Here is an 18,300-nt window from a genome sequence, read left to right on the forward strand (position 1 = left end):
GCCACCAGCTTTCATGAGGAATTTGGAAAGAAACTAAAACTATATCACGTTATATGAGCATAGATAAACAGATGACAAAAAAGAATGTGCTTTCCTTTCTTTTCAGATTGCGTTTGCCATGTTTGGTGTCTATGTGCTCATTGATGATAAGAATGTCTTGGATGCTCAAAAAATCTTTGTGTCAATGGCTCTCATCAACATACTGAAAACTCCTCTAAGCCAGCTTCCATTTGCCATGAGCACGACCATGCAGGTGAGAATGACCTGAGCTGTAACATCATTATATTATGCCCATTTATTCATTTATTATTTTAGGATTCTAGTAGATATATTTAGAGATGTTTTCTTGTGCTGTAGGCTCTTGTTTCCTTAAAGCGCCTGGGAAAATTTCTGTGTCAAGATGAACTCAAACCAGACAACGTGGCAAGAGAATCCTTCAAATCTGGTGAGAGCTCATTTGTTGACAAACATGATTGTGTGAAAGACATGTAGGTCTAAAAACAGACTCTATTCTGTTTGTGCATTGTGAGGCTGCCCCTCACTTCCGACTGTCAGTAGAAATATGAGTGAGTGTGAGGTTAACAGCAGTTTGATAATAGCTTCCAAATTTCACAGTTAGATGGTAGTGATGCCTCACTTCCCCTCACTGGGAAAAACAATGATCTTTGAAAACACTGGATGTCCTACATAAGAATGCAGTGTAGCCTACATAAACCTTCATTCGACTTATTTATGTACGCTATTTTCATTTATCATTTTCAGAACATATTGTTCTTTGTAACCAACCCTAACATCTCAGGGAATAGGCTTCTGAGCTTTTTTTTTTATCTCATTTTATTTTACTTGTGAATTAGCGAACGTGGGTGTGTTGCATTCATCAAAGGTGTTTTGGATAGCTTAAAGAAAATGATTATTGTGAAGATGATGCAAATTAGACTGTGTAATTAAACTGAGACTTTAATTCCACAAGCTGCAAAAGAAATCTGCTTTCCCAAAAGAAATCTCTGTAATTTCAACTGTGCTTTTCTCCTGAACAATTTGTGTTTGTAGATAGATGTGTGCAGATACTGTATGCTGCCTGCATAAATTGCATGTTATGGTTGGTGATAAAGGCATGCTATAACATTATTTACTTTGGTCTTTAATCGTTCCTCTTTACTTGTTAGATGTGGATGGTGTCGTGTTTGATAATGGAACCTTTAGCTGGTCTAAGGATGGACCCCCATGTTTAAAAAGGTATTATTATCCGGAAAGTTTCCACAAAGCACCTGAATAGACATTCAGCCAACTTGTGTCCAACTCTCATCAACTTTCCCCCTGACTTACTCCCTTTGTGTGAGCAGGATCAGTGTTAAAGTTCCCTGTGGCTCACTGGTTGCTGTTGTCGGCCATGTTGGCAGTGGAAAATCCTCGCTGCTTTCTGCCATGCTTGGGGAGACTGAAAAAAGAAGCGGGACTGTCTCAGTCAAGGTTGTTAAACAAATTAATCATAACTTATAACGTCCTAATGACTTTGAAAGGCATGTCATGATTGTACAGTAGATTACCTTAATGACATTCTTGTTTTAAAATATTATATATATATATATATATATATATATATATATATATATATATATATATATATATATATATATATATATATATATATATAATGCAGAGGTGTACTTACATGCAGATGGGGTACAGTGGTCTGACAACAATGTGAATGCATTCAATGTAAATCTGTAAATAAACAAGCCATTTTAACAATTAGAAAAAGTTCCAAAGCAGTAAAATGCTATTTCCATTTTTTCATTATTTAAAAGGGACTAATCACATTCCAAAATTGTATTAGTTGATTTTTTTAATAGTATTTCTTTGCTTTTGTCTATTTAGGGCTCCATTGCCTACGTACCCCAGCAAGCTTGGATCCAAAACGCCAGTCTGCAGGATAACATTCTGTTTGGACGGGAAAAAAAAGAAAGCTGGTACCAGCGAGTGCTGGAGGCCTGTGCCCTGTTGCCAGATCTGGACAATCTACCTGCAGGAGATGCCACTGAGATTGGAGAGAAGGTGAGACACCTATGCTTTACCCAAAGTAGAGTAATGAGCTAAAGTTATATTATAGAATGATAACGCGGCAAAATACGCAAAATCGAAGATTCCCGGAAATATTGCCTGAGTCACAGAGAGAAAGTGACACACATTTATCATTTTACTGCCTTCCGAGTAACCTGAGGGTCCGTCCTGAATGGATAGTAAAAATAAAAAGGGATATCAGACCTCATTTTGAGCTAAGGGAAATGGCACTAGTTAGCTAGTGTTTTCTTTCCTAAACACACGTTTTAGATGCCATTTATTAAACTCAAGTTAATAAACTGATTCTTTCACTATATTAGGCTTATCAAGATACTGAATTTCAGTACTGAAATAAAAAAAAAAAACATAAATTTTCCGTTAACATTTAAGCACCGCTGATTTGCCATAGTATTCACCAGTGCTCAACGGAAATGACTGTGATTGGCCATAAAGGTCATCAGTTCACCGATCTTCATCGAGTGCAAACACAAACAAGCAATCGACTGATCTTTGCAGTTTTAAAACGCTCCACTGTGCCTGTATTTGTGTTTGCACTCCGTGAAGACTACTAAGACTACTACTATGGCAAATCAGCGGTTTAATAACACGCTCAGCAGCAATTAATTGTTAGTGGGAAATAGACGTTTTTAAAATTTCAGTACCAGGAAAACACTATTACAGACAACACAAGGGTGTGCTACAGAGAACTGCATTGCTTTATTGCTCACCCGGTGGGGAAGCGTCCCCATTGTGTTTACATGGTGCCATGAACTGAATCCTAGAATGGCACTTAAGCTTATTACTCTTAAAGAGATTGTGATTTTGTTTGCCGTCTAATTTGCTTTTAATTGTTTAAATTAAACTCAACTGAATGATATTAAAGAGATGTTTACACCATTTGTGCATTTTGAAATCACTGAAACAGCTAAAGGTTTATAGTCCACAGCATGTTGCTGCAATGTTTACAGTGGTGATCCTATACTACCTGGTTTCTCCTCAACGCAGCCTCACTTTCATTTTTTAAAATGGCAGCCAAGTGAAATAGGCGTATTCGGTTGTATGCAGAAGAATACTTAAGTGAATATAAAAACCTATTTCAGTCATTTAGAGATACAAGTAATCTGCAAGCGAACACATAATTTCTGCTCGGCTCCTGCTGATTCTGAATCTAATGATTTTGCCTGCTCAAATTTTAAATAGTCTGGTTCAGTGTTTGCTATATAGTTCCTCTGAAACCCTCCAGCTCCGCCTCGCTAAATATCATGCCACAAGATTTATAGCTATATGCCTGTTCATGCAGCTGCAGTATACTGTAGATTTTCAGAGCAATCTGTGTATCTATTGGCCGTGACAAGTCTGTTCTTGCTCTGTAGCAGTAGTGTGTAGCAGATAGTCCACTCAAACCAAGTACATCTTTCTTCCATTCCACTTGGAGAGTTTTGATTTAATCATGAACAAAATTGTTTTGCCAGGGTTTAAATTTGTCTGGAGGACAGAAACAGAGGGTGAGCCTGGCACGCGCTGTTTACAGGAAAGGTGACGTGTATCTGCTTGATGATCCCCTGTCTGCTGTGGATGCACACGTCGGTCAGCACATTTTCAACAAAGTCATTGGGCCCAAAGGCATACTGAGAGACAAGGTGACTAATCTAGCAGGGTTCATTCGACAGGCGGGGTGGGTCATTTTCTTATTTCTCAGCAATTTCAAAATCTAACATTCACATTTTATTTAAAAGACACGAGTTTTGGTAACCCATGGCATGAGCTTCCTGCCTCAGGCAGACTTGATCTTGGTTCTGGTGGATGGGGAGATCAGTGAGAGAGGCTCATATCAAGAACTTCTGAACCGCAATGGGGCTTTTGCTGATTTCATCCACACGTTTGCAAACTCCGAAAGGAAAGAGTGCTTTTCGGAGGCCCTTCAAAGAGGTAATATTGCTACGCTGTGTGATTGTGTGAGGCATTCACCATTAAATAATGGACTTCTTATATAAGTTTGAACACTGGTGTTAAAAGCTGATCTTCTCTGTGTTGCTTTAATGTTAAAAAAACCCATGGAAATAGAATTATTGATCATTTTTATTTTTAATTCATATACTTGCAGGCTCCAGAAAGTCCGTAAGATTGAGTGTTACTGACTACATGCCGTTTTCGAGGGATCTATCTCAAGAGCAGTTAATCGGGTATGGAATTTTATATTTGCTAATGCATTGCTAACAAACACTTTAATGACATAATTACTTTAAATGATCCAGAAAATTGAAACTAAATCTTATATTTATGCATGATGACTGTGGTCAAAGTTGGGTGACCAGTCTCTGGATTATGACATTGCAAATAGTTTTTAAAACACAATGTAATCAGATCTGAAAATGATCCTAAAGATGAGGAACGCCTCATTGAGTGGGGTTAAGTTCAACTGGTGGTCTAATCATATGCCTTCCTTCACATTTTAAACCATTTGATCTTGGCATTTTTATTTTTGACCATGGGATACACACTAGGTTAGATTTTAAATAATTGTTGCCAAACATATAATATGCCAGAAAAATATTAATCATTACATTAAAGATCCGACCATAGACTCTTAAGAATTAAATACAAACAGCAAGCTTGATTTTTTTGGCCAGGAGGTATGTTTGAGCTTAACCATGGCTCTTACTTTAGGCATTAAACCAAATCTGACTTCAGTGTTACTCTCTATAGTACTAATCACACTCAGCTGTATCAGTTCTTCACTAAATATCCTAAAAGTGTCAAGACTTAAATGATTTAAACCTCTTTCAGTGGTGACACAAACAGCATTGCTATTGAACCACTACCTGATTCTGATGAAGACCACATCCCAGAGGACCTGGGGAAACTTACGAAGGTTGACAAAGCACGGATAGGCAGAGTAAGATTTATTATTAAATTCTTTTTCTTCTCAAAATATTTTTGTTTTATTTAATCAAATGTTTGACTTTGTCTTCTTTCTGTCCCAAAAGGTCAAACTTGAGATGTACATCGAATACTTCCGTACCATTGGTTTACCTTTAATAATTTCCATAGTATTTCTCTACGCCTTCCAACAAGCAGCGTCTCTGTCAAATAATTACTGGTTGAGCTTGTGGGCCGACCAGCCTGTGATCAACGGCACTCAATTAAACACAGATCTGAAATTGGGAGTCTATGGAGCTCTCGGCTTTGCACAAGGTGAGTAAAGTTTTACCGCTTTACCACAAACAACTTCAGTTGATGTAAGTCAGTGTCAGATGTAACTAATTCATCATTTGTTGTATGTAGGAATTTCCATATTTGGTACCACTGTGGCCATCTCATTAGGGTGCATCATTGCCTCTCGTCATCTTCACTTGGACCTTCTGAACAATGTTCTCCACTCACCCATGTCGTTCTTTGAATCCACTCCCAGCGGCAACCTCCTCAATCGTTTTGCTAAAGAGATAGACGCCATAGACAATATGATTCCAGATGGGCTAAAGATGATGCTAAGTTACTTCTTCAAACTCACAGAAGTCTGTATCATTGTGTTGATGGCCACTCCTTTCGCTGCAGTTATCATCCTCCCTATGGTTTTCCTCTATGGTTTCATACAGGTATGCTTGAATCTACATTTGTGGGGGTTTAGATGTCTAATTTCCTAACTGCAAATGCTAGAATGCTCTTGATCCTTTTTGCTGATACCAGCAATACCTGACACTAGCAGGAATGTTTACGAAAATTTCTCTTTAATTCTTTTCAACCTTGAAGAGTTTCTATGTGGCCACATCCTGCCAGCTGCGGCGGTTGGAGTCAGTGAGTCGCTCTCCCATCTACACGCACTTAAATGAAACAGTGCAAGGCGCCAGTGTCATCCGGGCATTTAATGAGCAGTCACGCTTTATCATGGGTGCCAATCACAAGGTGGATCATAACCAAACTGCTTACTTCCCGAGATTCATAGCCACAAGGTGAGGCACTCATCAAAATTCACTTTATAGCCACATCTGCACTTACAAACAACCACAAAGTAGTCCACCATTCACAAAGTAAGCATTCTTGCATTCAAAAACAGCTAAATGAAGTGCATACAGAATGAAAAAAAAATGTGCTGATGTACTGTAAGACAACTTCTTGTGTTGACACTCACTTATGTGGGATCTTACTGAGCACAATTTTTTGATTAACTGAAATTGCATTGCCATTTAACCTCATTCCAGTTTCCGGATGTGTTTTTATGCAGGTGGTTGGGTGTAAATTTGGAGTTTCTGGGTAATGGCATTGTTCTTGCTGCTTCTATTCTGTCTGTGATGGCAAAAGGAACCCTGAGCCCTGGAATGGTTGGACTGGCAGTGTCTCATTCACTTCAGGTGTGAATCATTTCTTCATTCTCTAGGAAGAAGTTGGCATTATAGTGTTTATAATTGTTAATGAAGTTGTTCAATGCCCTGATGCAGTGTTCTCACCAAACGTGGATGAAGCGTTAAATCGTTAAATCAATGCAAAGATGTGAATATACATCCTGCGGCACAATCTGCGTCATTCACGCTGCCTCATTTGTGCAGAATGTCTGATGTCATCTTTGCATTGACTTAGGGTGCAAATCACTCACGCTTGAAGAATGAAGCGGCACGAGTTGATTGTTTTGTAGAATTTCATCGAGTTGAAAAATCTTCAGCGGACATTTGTGCCATGTTAATCAATCGTGAGCTTGCTATTGTAGGGGAGTGATTATGACGTGGAGCCTGTTGTTGGTGTCCCGAGGTGAAATCCTCTTGCCGACACCAGACAGTTCATCGAAATGGGATTGGCTAAGTTTGAAGCACTGCTGAAAGCCTCAATCACCCAAGTATAGTTTTTGGAGAAGTTGATGAATTTAGAGCTGGGTGCACTTCAGAAAGGATCTAGTGGAATCAGACACGGCGCCAAACAAAACTATGCTGTTTTTCAGCCTTCCTAAAACGCAAACAGCACAGCTACTATCTCAATAAAATCCATGTTAACCATTTAGCAACAAAGCTACAGTCACCGGGGAGACAGAAGCCCGGCCCATGATGCGAATCTGCATCTATTGTGAAGTGAATTTCACATGTGAATGTTCACACTTCTATTGACACGCGAATAGCATGATTTATTTGCATGTGCCACATCTGGTGTGAATACAGCATAACTTCGGAAAACTGAGATATTTTAGATCAAATTTGAGAGCTCTTTGATCCTTCATAGACAGCGAGTTTCCCAACTCATTCGAAATTCAGAAAAAAAAAACATCCTTAAAACAGACTATTGTTCAATCTGAATATTAACAAGTTACAATACTTTTGTGTGCACAAAAAAAAAAACTAAATAATGACTTTAACATTTTTTAACATTTCTAAGTGTCAGTATAGGGCACAGGTTCATGTGCCTCTGATGTTTTACCGCAGATGTGCATGGCTTTGTTTCAAACAGAAAGTTGCGTGTGGGTATCTCTGTGGGTTTACCAAAGGACATAAGGCTACTGAGCATACACAATATACTGACAATGAGGAGAAGAAACTGTAATCAACTGTGTCATAATGTTTTATGTGCACACAAATGTCAAAACACTTCGATTAAATCACTTAAATTAGGCAGGGGTGTCCAAACTCTTTCCTGGAGAGCCGGTGTCCTGCTAAGTTTAACTTCAACTTGCCTCAACACACCTACCAGAAAGATTCTAGTATATGTAGTGAGAGCTTGATTAGCTGGTTCGGGTTTGTTTGATTAGAGTTGGAGCTAAACTCCTCAGGACACCAGCACTCCAGGACCGAGTTTGTACACCCCTGGCTTAAGGCATATGGTCAGGTTTTTTTGTAAGTACTGTACTTTGAATGAAGAAATTGTGGAATATGGAGAATGAGTAAGCTCTCAAATTTCATCCAAAATATCTTAACTTGTATTCCGATGACTTGAGAATGTGTATATAATAACATAATTGTCCTTTTTGTTTTAAACTAACCCTTTAATGACGCAAATATTACAAGAGCTATTCTAGAGAAACTGCATGTTGCAGCCTCACTCTTGCAATGTTCACCCTCAAACCTCAGCTTCACAATAACTTAATTATTGCACAAGATCTGCTGTGGTATATCTTTCATTTGTGGTCAGTGTTTTTTAAATTAAACCAGAGAAGTAAATGCAGTCATTATCATAGCTCTTTTGTGTTGAATAAAGATCAGGCAAATGGGATCCTTTATAGTCAATCTTGTATTATAAAATGCTTAAATGTGTTTGCTTACCTTTCAGGTGACCGGCTTCCTGAGTTGGATTGTAAGGTCATGGACAGATGTAGAAAACAACATTGTGTCAGTTGAGAGAGTGAAAGAGTATGCAGACACACCGAAAGAAGTGAGTGTGGATGTACAGCCTCTCAGTGCCAAATATAATGTGCTATGAATTATAGAAAACAAAAGCTCTAAGAGCCCATTTCTTTCATTGTTGCAATAAGCAATGGCAAGCATTTTTTTGCCATACCTCATTTCTCTCTATATCATTATTTACAGGCAGCTTGGAGCATAGAGGGAAGCTCTTTGCCCCCTTCTTGGCCTCAAACAGGGACCATAGAATTTCAAGATTATGGCCTTCAATACCGTAAAGGCCTTGAGCTGGCTCTAAAGGGCATCTCTGTTCACATCCATGAGCGGGAGAAGGTATAAATAAATTCTAAATGAGCAACTACTTTTAAAAATATTATTGCTGTCAGTTTTTAACACAATTCTTTGCTTCATTTTTCTAGGACAAAGCTAGATTCTTGTAGAGCTTGAGGGAATAGTTTGCCCAAAGATATAAAGATAAAACTTATTTAAACCAAGTAATTTATCCATTTTTAAAGTACTAAGTAGGATATACTGTAAAAGCGCACCGTTGTAATTATACACGACTGTGGTAATGCAAAGTGTTCTTAATAATAGCTTCTATAATTTCCTTGTCTGGAAGTTAAGTAATGCTGAACATTTTCTCACAGACTCTTTGTTTCCTTCTCTTGTCAGATTGGTATTGTGGGAAGAACTGGTGCAGGAAAGTCATCGTTGGCTCTTGGAATTTTCCGAATCTTGGAAGCAGCAAAAGGAGAGATTTACATTGATGGAATCAATATCGCAGAGATCGGGCTTCATGATCTAAGATCCCGCATCACCATTATTCCACAAGTGCGTAAAACTGATATACTTCACCTGGTGGCACTAAAATTAGCCTGCTCAATAATAACTGTTTCTCATAAGCTGTTTCCATCCACAGATGTGAATTAGAACTATTTGCAATACTGGAATATCGCATGAAACATTTACGAATAAAGCACCGTTTCCATCCAATGAGTCAAACAGAACAAAATTGTAACTTTCAAAAATTTCTGCCAGTATTTAAAAAGAAAAATGAAATTTGCTGTGGTGGGAGAAGTCACTGTGGGCCTTGTTCCTCATATCAGTGGTCCCCAGCCTTTTTGTGACTGTGGTCTGGTCAACACTTAACAATTTTTTTCTGTGAATCGGGACAAGTGGGGGGTGTTAGTGGTTTGTAGGTTGCTTGACGACCATCAACCGTTTTCTAAGAGGATGACAAGCTGAAAAAACATTGCTGTCACTCTGCTACATGTTTTATTAATGGAGAAAATTACAAAGCAGACAAAGGTGTTTGTCTGAGACAACTAGTCTACTGAAGTGTGCATATGACATACAAACTGAAGCTGATCGGTCAGTTTTTATCATGTGACTCCCGGTGCGTTCATTCAACTGGGTGCATTTGGAAGGCACGAGTAAATCACGGTGCTTGCGTGTGCAAGCCACACACCTGCATTAAAAATAACGAACGTGTGCGAACTCTAGAAAAGATGCCATATGCGAACAGCTCCTCAAAGGCCACCGTCATTTGCAATTTCCACCAGTTGATCTTCTTGCACAGACATTGTGGATTCACCTGATTTGTTGACAAATGGGTTGCGGATCCATTCCTTAGCAGTTTGCGAGTCCTTTACTGGGTATTTTCCCCTTAGCAATGAAACTTTCCAAAGACGTCTGTTTCTTACTCATTTTGCTGCTTGTGGGTTAAATTTTGTGACCGAATGTGAAATGTTAGATTTATTTTTTAAAAATAAAAGATCATTCAGACAAAAAATAATTCATGATTTCTTATGCAGCACTGTACCAATTGGTCCACAGACCGGTGTCGGTACCTGGCCCGGTGGTTAAGGACCATTGCATTATATAATAAATTACCATTTAAATTTTGGAGCACACCAGTTTAAGACAGTTCTGGAAGGTATTAATACCAAACACTCTGATGACAGACTTTAGCTAAGGCATTTAAAAATGACCAAAACATTTCAGATGTTGTGCAATGTGGTTGGTCCACTGGTTTGTCCATTATTGCCATCCCATCGCAACCATTTATCATCACACGTTCTGTGTAAACAAAATCACATGACTTCTTTACATGACATGCTGGAATTTATTCTGTAAATTAGTATCCATTGTAGTTTTTGCTAATTTTTTGATTAGATAAGACGTGTTTTTTATTTATGTGCTTATAATTATTTCGATTAAGCTTTTTTATGCAATATTCCATTCATTCATTTTCTTTTTGGCTAATCACTTTATTAATCTGGGTCGCCACAGTGGAATGAACCGCTAACTTATTTAGCATATGTTTTACGGAGTGTATGCCCTTCCACCTGCAACCCATCACTGGGACACATCCATACAAACTCATTCACACACATATGCACAACGGACAATTTAGCCTACTCAATTCACCCGTACCGCATGTGTTTGGACTTGTGGGGGAATCCTGAGCACCTGCGAACACAGGCAGAACATGCAAACTTCACACAGAAACGCCATCTGACCCAGCCGAGGTTCGAACCAGCAACCTTCTTGCTACATGCTACCCATTGCGCCACCATGCAGCCCCGCCATATTTCAAATTGTGCATAAAATAAGTGGATGAAAACATAGCTATAGTCATGATTTCAATTATCTCCGAACTCCTAACAAATCTGTGTTTTGCATCTTCCTAGGACCCAGTGCTGTTCTCTGGATCTCTCCGCATGAACCTCGACCCCTTCAACGCCTATTCTGATGAGGAGGTGTGGAATGCCCTGGAACTGGCTCATCTTAAAAACTTTGTGTCTGAACTGCCAGATAAACTCAACCATGAATGCTCAGAAGGTGGAGAAAATCTCAGGTATGTGCATCCAAGTGTGCTAATATTTCACAATTTCAAATCTCTAAAAAAGTATTTTGAAGTATTTTTAATAACACTTTATAATAACTACAAACTATAAATCATTTATTAAGCATTAGCAAATAGTTAAGCATTAACTCTACATTTATAAACATTAGTTAGCAGTTTATAACTGCAGCTACAAATGCTCTATTCTTGACTTATAACCACATTTAAAATGTGCTTAATAATTGTATTTTCATACTTAGTAAATGATAAATTTTTCATTACTAAATTAAGTATCGCATTATTTACAAACAAGTTGTATTTAAGAGTAGTTGAGGGTTTTTAGGATCATTCAGAATGAGTTAGTAAATTATTAATAATACATTGAAATTAACGTTTATAGGTCTTATTATTCAGGCATATATTAATGGTTACTATGAATGTTAATAAATGCTTTATTAACTCAACTTCACCTAGTTTTGTGACCTAATCTAAAGTGAGGACTACTCATGCTTTATAAATCCTTTATAAATGACAAATAAAGGCTAAGTTAAATTCTAAACAGGAAAAATGACATTATTCATTCCTATTCAATTAAAGATACACAAATGAAACTGTACTTCAAATAAAAAATAAATCTTTGCAACCTTATCTAAAATAAAATCAGATGCATAACTGTAGAGTTTAAAAATTACATTTTATTACATTGTTTAATTATTATATTGTTGTTTTATCCAGTTTTGTTGTATTTTGACACTCCTGTTATTCAGCAATTATTCTGAATGTTATTCTGTTATTTAAACTTTACAGTAATTTTACATTTTAGAAAAGATTGCAAAGATTATAGTTCATTTGATACTGAGCCTTTATTTGTCATTTATAAGGGATTTATAAAGCATAAATAGTCCTCACTTTAATAAATGTTGATTTCAATAGTTAATTAATCATTTACTAACTCATTCTGAATGATCCTAAAAACCCTCAACTACTCTAAAATACAACTTGTTTGTAAATGATGCGATACTTAATTTAGTAATGAAAAATTAATCATTTACTAAGTATGAAAATACAATTATTAAGCACATTTTAAATGTGGTTATAAGTCAAGAATAGAGCATTTGTAGCTGCAGTTATAAACTGCTTACTAACGTTTATAAATGTAGAGTTAATGCTTAACGGATAATGAATTCACTATTTGCTAATGCTTTATAAATGATTTATAGTGTGTAGTTATTATAAAGTGTTACCGTATTTTTATTCCTTAATCACAATTGACCTGGAAAGGTGTGATTTTTATTTTTTTTTTTTGATTGAGATTAAAAGTGGTGAATGTTTTATTTTCTCCTGCAGTCTTGGTCAGAGGCAGCTGGTATGCCTAGCAAGAGCTCTTCTCAGAAAGACAAAAGTTCTGGTGCTGGATGAGGCAACAGCTGCACTGGACCTGGAGACAGACACGCTGATCCAGTCAACCATCCGCAGCCAGTTTGAGGATTGTGCAGTTCTTACTATAGCACACCGCCTCAATACCATCATGGACTACACAAAGTAAGTCATGATATGCAGCTAATAATCATTGGTTGCCAAAGAGTTTAGACCATGTTACTGCAACTGGAAATATGCTCAAATATAAAAATATTCTCTTTTGTGTTCATTGGCTTGTTACATTAACCAAATAAAAACTGCTTAAAATATAACTAATATACAAGCTGTGCTGAATATAATGCAGTATTATATACTGACAATTGAAAATTAACAAATGTGACAGGAACTTTTGCATTTCCTTTTGGTACTCTGGAACTATAAATAAGAATAGGCCTTAGTCAGGTTAGACAACATTGGCTGCATTTATCCTGTAAGCCATGAGGTCATTTATCTGCCAGTGTCATTTACATTCATAATATGTCCTGTGGACAAACACTTCAGAATCTCAGTACTAATCCAGTTGGTTCTTGCCTACTGGTTTCTGCCCACTTCTGACTTTCTTTATAATTCACAAACTGTTTTTAATGATATAGTTGTAGTATACGATTTTGGATACACCATAGTTCACCCAAAATTTAAATACTCATTTCTTATCATAATAATGTTTCAGTTTTTTCTTCTGTTGAACACAAAGGACAATAAAATAAAATACACTCACCGGCCACTTTATTAGGTACATTTTACCAGTGCTGGGTTGGACCCACTTTTGCCTTCAGAACTGCCTTAATTCTTCGTGGCATAGATTCAACAAGGTACGCGAAATATTCCTTAGAGATTTTGCTCCACATTGACGTGATAGTATCACACAGTTGCTGCAAATTTGTCAGCTGCACATCAATAAAGTGAATCTCCTGTTCCACCACATCCCAAAGGTGCTCTGTTGAGCTCTGAAGACTATGGAGGCCATTTGAATACAGTAAACTCGTTGTCATGTTCAAGAAACCAGTCTGAGATGATTCGCGGTTTATGCGAACCATGGCGCGTTATTTTGCTGGAAGTAGCCATCAGAAGATGGGTACACTATGGTCATAAAGGGATGGACATGGTCAGCAACAATACTCAGGTAGGCTGTGGCGTTGACATGATGTTCAATTGGTACCAATGGGCCCAAAGTTTGCCAAGAAAATATCCCCCACACCATTACACCTCCACCAGCCTGAACAGTTGATACAAGGCAGGATGGATCCATGCTTTCATGCTATTGATGCCAAATTCTGAGAGAGGGTGCTCGCTGCAGAGCCATTTGAGGAGAGCTGAGCTCCAGCGAGGGGGAGCATGAGCTGTTGCTCCTCCTCCTGTAAGCTGTTTTAATGCGTACACCAACCCCACCCCTAACCCTACCCCCAGTGACATCACTCGTAGAAGAAGTGCAAAAAAGGTGGAGCTCAAGCTTAAGCTCCCCTTCGCTGGAGCTCATCTCCCCTCAAATGGCTCTGCAGCGAGCACCACTTGAATTCTGACCCGACCATCCGAATGTGACAGCAAAAATCGAGACTCATTAAACCAGGCAACATTTTTCCACTTTTCTTATTGTCTAATTTTGGTGAGCCTGTGTGAATTGTAGCCTCAGTTTCCTGTTCTTATCTTACAAGAGTGGCACCCGGTGTGGTCTTCTGCTGCTGTAGCCCATCTGCCTCAAGGTTGGACGTGTTGTGCATTCCGAGATGCTCTTCTGCATACCTCGGTTGTAGCAAGTAATTATTTGAGTTACTGTTGCTTTTCTATTGGCTGGAACCAGCCTGACCATTCTCCTCTGACATCAACAAGTCATTTGCGCCCACAGAACAGCCACAGGTATTTTATCTTTTCTGACCATTCTCTGTATACCCTAGAGATGGTTGTGGGTGAAAATCCTAGTAGATCAGCAGTTTCTGAAATACTCAGACCAGTTTGTCTGGCGCCAACAATCCTGCCACATTCAAAGTCAAATCACCTTTCCTCCCAATTGATGCTCGTTTTGAACTGCAGAAAATCATCTTGACCATGTCTACATGCCTAAATGCATTTAGTTGCTGCCTTATGACTGGCTGAATAGAAATTTGCATTAATGAGCAGTTGTTACCTAATAAAGTGGCCGGTAAGTGTATGCTGGAAGTCAGTAATTATTGATTTCCATAGTTTGTTTTTCCTACTATGGAAGTCGATGGTTATTGTTTCTTGCATTCTTTAAAATATCTTATTTTGCATTTATTAGGGAAAAAAGTAATGATGGTTTAGAACAACTTGAGAGTGAATAAACACTAAATGAGCATTTTGTTTATATCTAGCAGGTTTTCATAACACAACGTGCCCATTTGCTAATCTAAATAAGCCTAAATATAAAGTTAGTTTTGATCGCCACACCCTTTCGATTCCCACTCCCACACACTAAAGTTTGTAAAACCGCGTGTTTATTTGTGACGTAATCAATTAATGTAACGACATTAAATCAGTAAATGACTACGAACCACTGTTTTTATCCGCACAAATGGCAGTAATAGCTTAATGTGTTGCTGCTTTAGTAATATTAATACTTACGTCATCATAAGTCAATTTAACAGTTTGGGAACATGGTTGGAAGGCGGTATTTAAGCGTATGCTACATATTTGAGCATATTGTTGTAAACTTAATACATGTTTTTCTGTTTTCTCAGGGTAATTGTTATGGATAAAGGACATGTCGTTGAAATGGATTCTCCCAGTAACCTTATAGCAAAGAGAGGCCAGTTTTACTACATGTGTCGGGAAGCTGGACTCTTGTAAGACTTTATAAATCGCTTGTCTTCTTGCGCCCTCATGTGGTGAAAACAGAATCTTCAGATTCTTCATTTCTCAGTGCAGAACACAGAGGGACATCATAACCCACCTGGTGCTTCACAAAGGAAAACAAAAAAGCCCAGGCACTTGAATTACACTTTTCCCCTGATATGAAAATGGTTTGCTTGATAAATCTGAACTGAAGCTAAGATGCAAGTGTTTACTCAGGTTACCTCCATGGACAGTGCTATTTTAAGCAGCTCTAAAGAATGAGGAAAGGGGTTTAGCATTCTGCCGGAAGTAAATAATGGTGCTTTCAGCGTTATTACAGAAAGTTGTAGCTGATAGAAACCTGTAAATCTGCATCTAATTAAACAGGCACAAGGTATTGAGGGAGGATAGTGTTATGCATGTGCCACACTCAATAAAAGAACATGAATGTGAATAGCTAAGATGCTAGGCAGGTTTTTATAAAAAGAAAAATCAATGAAGACATTTATATAAGCTCTAGTGGTTTCACAGTTCTTCTCACAGACAGTTACGTGAAGAAAGGAGAATAAATATGTTTACTAACATATTGCCACATATACTTGACCTGAAATTCCCAGAAAAAATTCCAGACTCCTTTTCAGACACTAATTAAAGCTTTACGAGAGGGTTTAGGGAGAAATGCAGTATAGTCGCCCAAGTAGCTTGTGGTGTTTGTTTCAGCCAAAGTACACACAGACACACACAAAAAAAGAACAGATGAAAATACACGCAGTACAGAGTAATATTACACGTCTTTATAACTGCTGATCTAATATCTCAAGAAAATACAGTTCAGCATACTGAAGGCAAGATTAAGATATTTTTATTTCGCAAATTTGCACTTCAGTTTGAGAAATCCCAAGTGTTTTGTTCTCTGTTAATGGTTACTGTAGATAATAGTTCTCAAACTCAATTCCTGGAGAGCCGCAGCACTGCACAGTTTTGCTCCAACCCTAATCAAACACCGCTCATGCAACTAATCAAGACTCACCTCAATTATTAGGATCAGCTGTGTTGGATTAGGGTTGGAGCAAAACTGTGCAGAGCTGCGGCCCTCCAGGAATTGAGTTTGAGAACTATGCTGTAGATCTTTAGAAATATTTTAATCTTAAAATTGGACATAAAAAACACTACATCTCGTCTTGTAAGACAATGCGCAAAGTGCCTTTTTGACACTCCAGATTTTATTTATATTTTATATTTAATCTTTGACACTTCATCTCATGTTTTGTATGTTTATACTTGTAATATCTGTATAAAGAAACCTTTGACATCTTGTCTAAAACGTGTCTTCTATAAATATCTTTGTATTTGATGATGAACGTTCATAATTAGGCCCACACAGAATCTCTGCGTGCAGTAATCCAGAATTTCCAGAAAATCCAGTCTATTTATTTACTTGTGTAAATTTAATTTCAGTAATATTATTGACTAATATGAAAATGTTCATTTGTTTTATTTACAATACAGTTTGTAAAGTGATATTTTCAGTCCTTTAGAGGAGATATTATATGAGAGACTTGATTACAAATGAAGTGGATCTAATTGGATTTGCATTGTAAACACTAAATAAAAGTTAAAAAGCTATTACTTTTTATTTTTGTTATGATACTCTAAAATCATTCCACATAAGCCTGCAGATTTTTCACAAAAATCTCTGGAGAAATAGCAAAATAATGTCTGCTGATTCTGTCTGGCCTTATTTATAATTACAAAAGCACAGTGTGTACATCAGACATGGCTAAAGTAGGGCCCACAGGCCGAAGTTGGCCCACCATCCCTTCTGAGAAGAGAGGGAGAATGATGGAACGCGGTTGGGGTGAATGCCTTTAACACAGATCATTATTGAATTTAACAAAACCTTTTGTTTCTTTGTTTTATCGATGAGTTACAAAATACTGAAAAAAATTTTTTCAATTAAATGTAAATAAATCAGACTTTTAAAATGTAAATACTGTCACTAGACAGATAGAGCACAATGCACAAGTCATCTATGAGTAAGGCCAGACAGAAAGCAGACTTATTTTGGAGTAAATAAAAACGTGTGTGTGTGCGTGTATATATATATATATATATATATATATATATATATATATATATATATATATATATATATATATATATATATATATGTGTGTGTGTATATGTATACACACATACACAAACATACATGAACACACACATGTTTTTATTATATATATATATATATATATATATATATATATTTTTTTTTTTTAATTATTATTTCTTTCTTACTTTTAATGTTTTAATGCAAATCCATCTAGATCCATTTCTTTGTAAAACAAAGCAAGTCTATTATATATTACTTTACAACATGTATTGTAAATAAATCTAATGAACACTTTATATTAGTCAATAGTATTACTGAAATTAATTTTAAAACAGAATATACATAAATTTACACACAGATTGAACTGTGTTATAAATAGGATTGCTTATGTTTTTCCAGTAATAAGTTCATTATAGAATGTTAAAAATGAAACTGGGTTAGTTAATATGATTTAAAGCAGGGGTGGCCAGAGTTTTTTCCTCTGAAGGGCTGAAAATCAAACTTGATTGAGGGCAGTGGGCCTAATATATACCAAACTATTTTACAATAAATTTGCCAAAGAGAATTTTATCATTTATATGATTATACTTTAAAAACAAAAAAGAAAACGTTGCTTTTTATCATATTAACTATCCCAGTATAATTTTATTATGAACTTATTGTAAAAACAAACAATCCCATTCATAACACAATAGAGTTCAATGCTGAACACACTAGTCGAGCTGCTCCTGCCTTCACCTTGATTTGCTAATAGGCCT

The 18,300-nt window shown here is 37.0% G+C and overlaps 1 protein-coding gene across 3 annotated transcripts in view; it reads left to right on the forward strand.

Moving 5' to 3' along the window:
• abcc6a (ATP-binding cassette, sub-family C (CFTR/MRP), member 6a) overlaps positions 1 to 16,744 on the forward strand; it is a 58,797-nt gene extending 42,053 nt beyond the window's left edge. For 2 of the 3 annotated variants that reach the window (XM_073953716.1, XM_009302206.4), the window contains 19 exons: positions 107 to 253; positions 358 to 445; positions 1,167 to 1,236; positions 1,344 to 1,470; positions 1,879 to 2,055; positions 3,534 to 3,701; positions 3,798 to 3,990; positions 4,166 to 4,244; positions 4,849 to 4,957; positions 5,049 to 5,256; positions 5,347 to 5,657; positions 5,812 to 6,011; positions 6,284 to 6,410; positions 8,308 to 8,409; positions 8,565 to 8,711; positions 9,051 to 9,209; positions 11,072 to 11,238; positions 12,574 to 12,768; positions 15,339 to 16,744. In XM_073953716.1, coding sequence (XP_073809817.1) covers positions 107 to 253; positions 358 to 445; positions 1,167 to 1,236; positions 1,344 to 1,470; positions 1,879 to 2,055; positions 3,534 to 3,701; positions 3,798 to 3,990; positions 4,166 to 4,244; positions 4,849 to 4,957; positions 5,049 to 5,256; positions 5,347 to 5,657; positions 5,812 to 6,011; positions 6,284 to 6,410; positions 8,308 to 8,409; positions 8,565 to 8,711; positions 9,051 to 9,209; positions 11,072 to 11,238; positions 12,574 to 12,768; positions 15,339 to 15,447 — 2,883 coding nt within the window. In that variant the 3' untranslated portion in view covers positions 15,448 to 16,744. The remainder of the gene's footprint in view (positions 1 to 106; positions 254 to 357; positions 446 to 1,166; positions 1,237 to 1,343; positions 1,471 to 1,878; positions 2,056 to 3,533; positions 3,702 to 3,797; positions 3,991 to 4,165; positions 4,245 to 4,848; positions 4,958 to 5,048; positions 5,257 to 5,346; positions 5,658 to 5,811; positions 6,012 to 6,283; positions 6,411 to 8,307; positions 8,410 to 8,564; positions 8,712 to 9,050; positions 9,210 to 11,071; positions 11,239 to 12,573; positions 12,769 to 15,338) is intronic. The other variant, XR_012407676.1, reaches the window with a different exon arrangement.
• Positions 16,745 to 18,300: the final 1,556 nt, after the last annotated feature.

Source organism: Danio rerio, chromosome 6 (genome assembly GCF_049306965.1).
Source record: "Danio rerio strain Tuebingen ecotype United States chromosome 6, GRCz12tu, whole genome shotgun sequence".
In the NCBI taxonomy this organism is placed as follows: domain Eukaryota; kingdom Metazoa; phylum Chordata; class Actinopteri; order Cypriniformes; family Danionidae; genus Danio; species Danio rerio.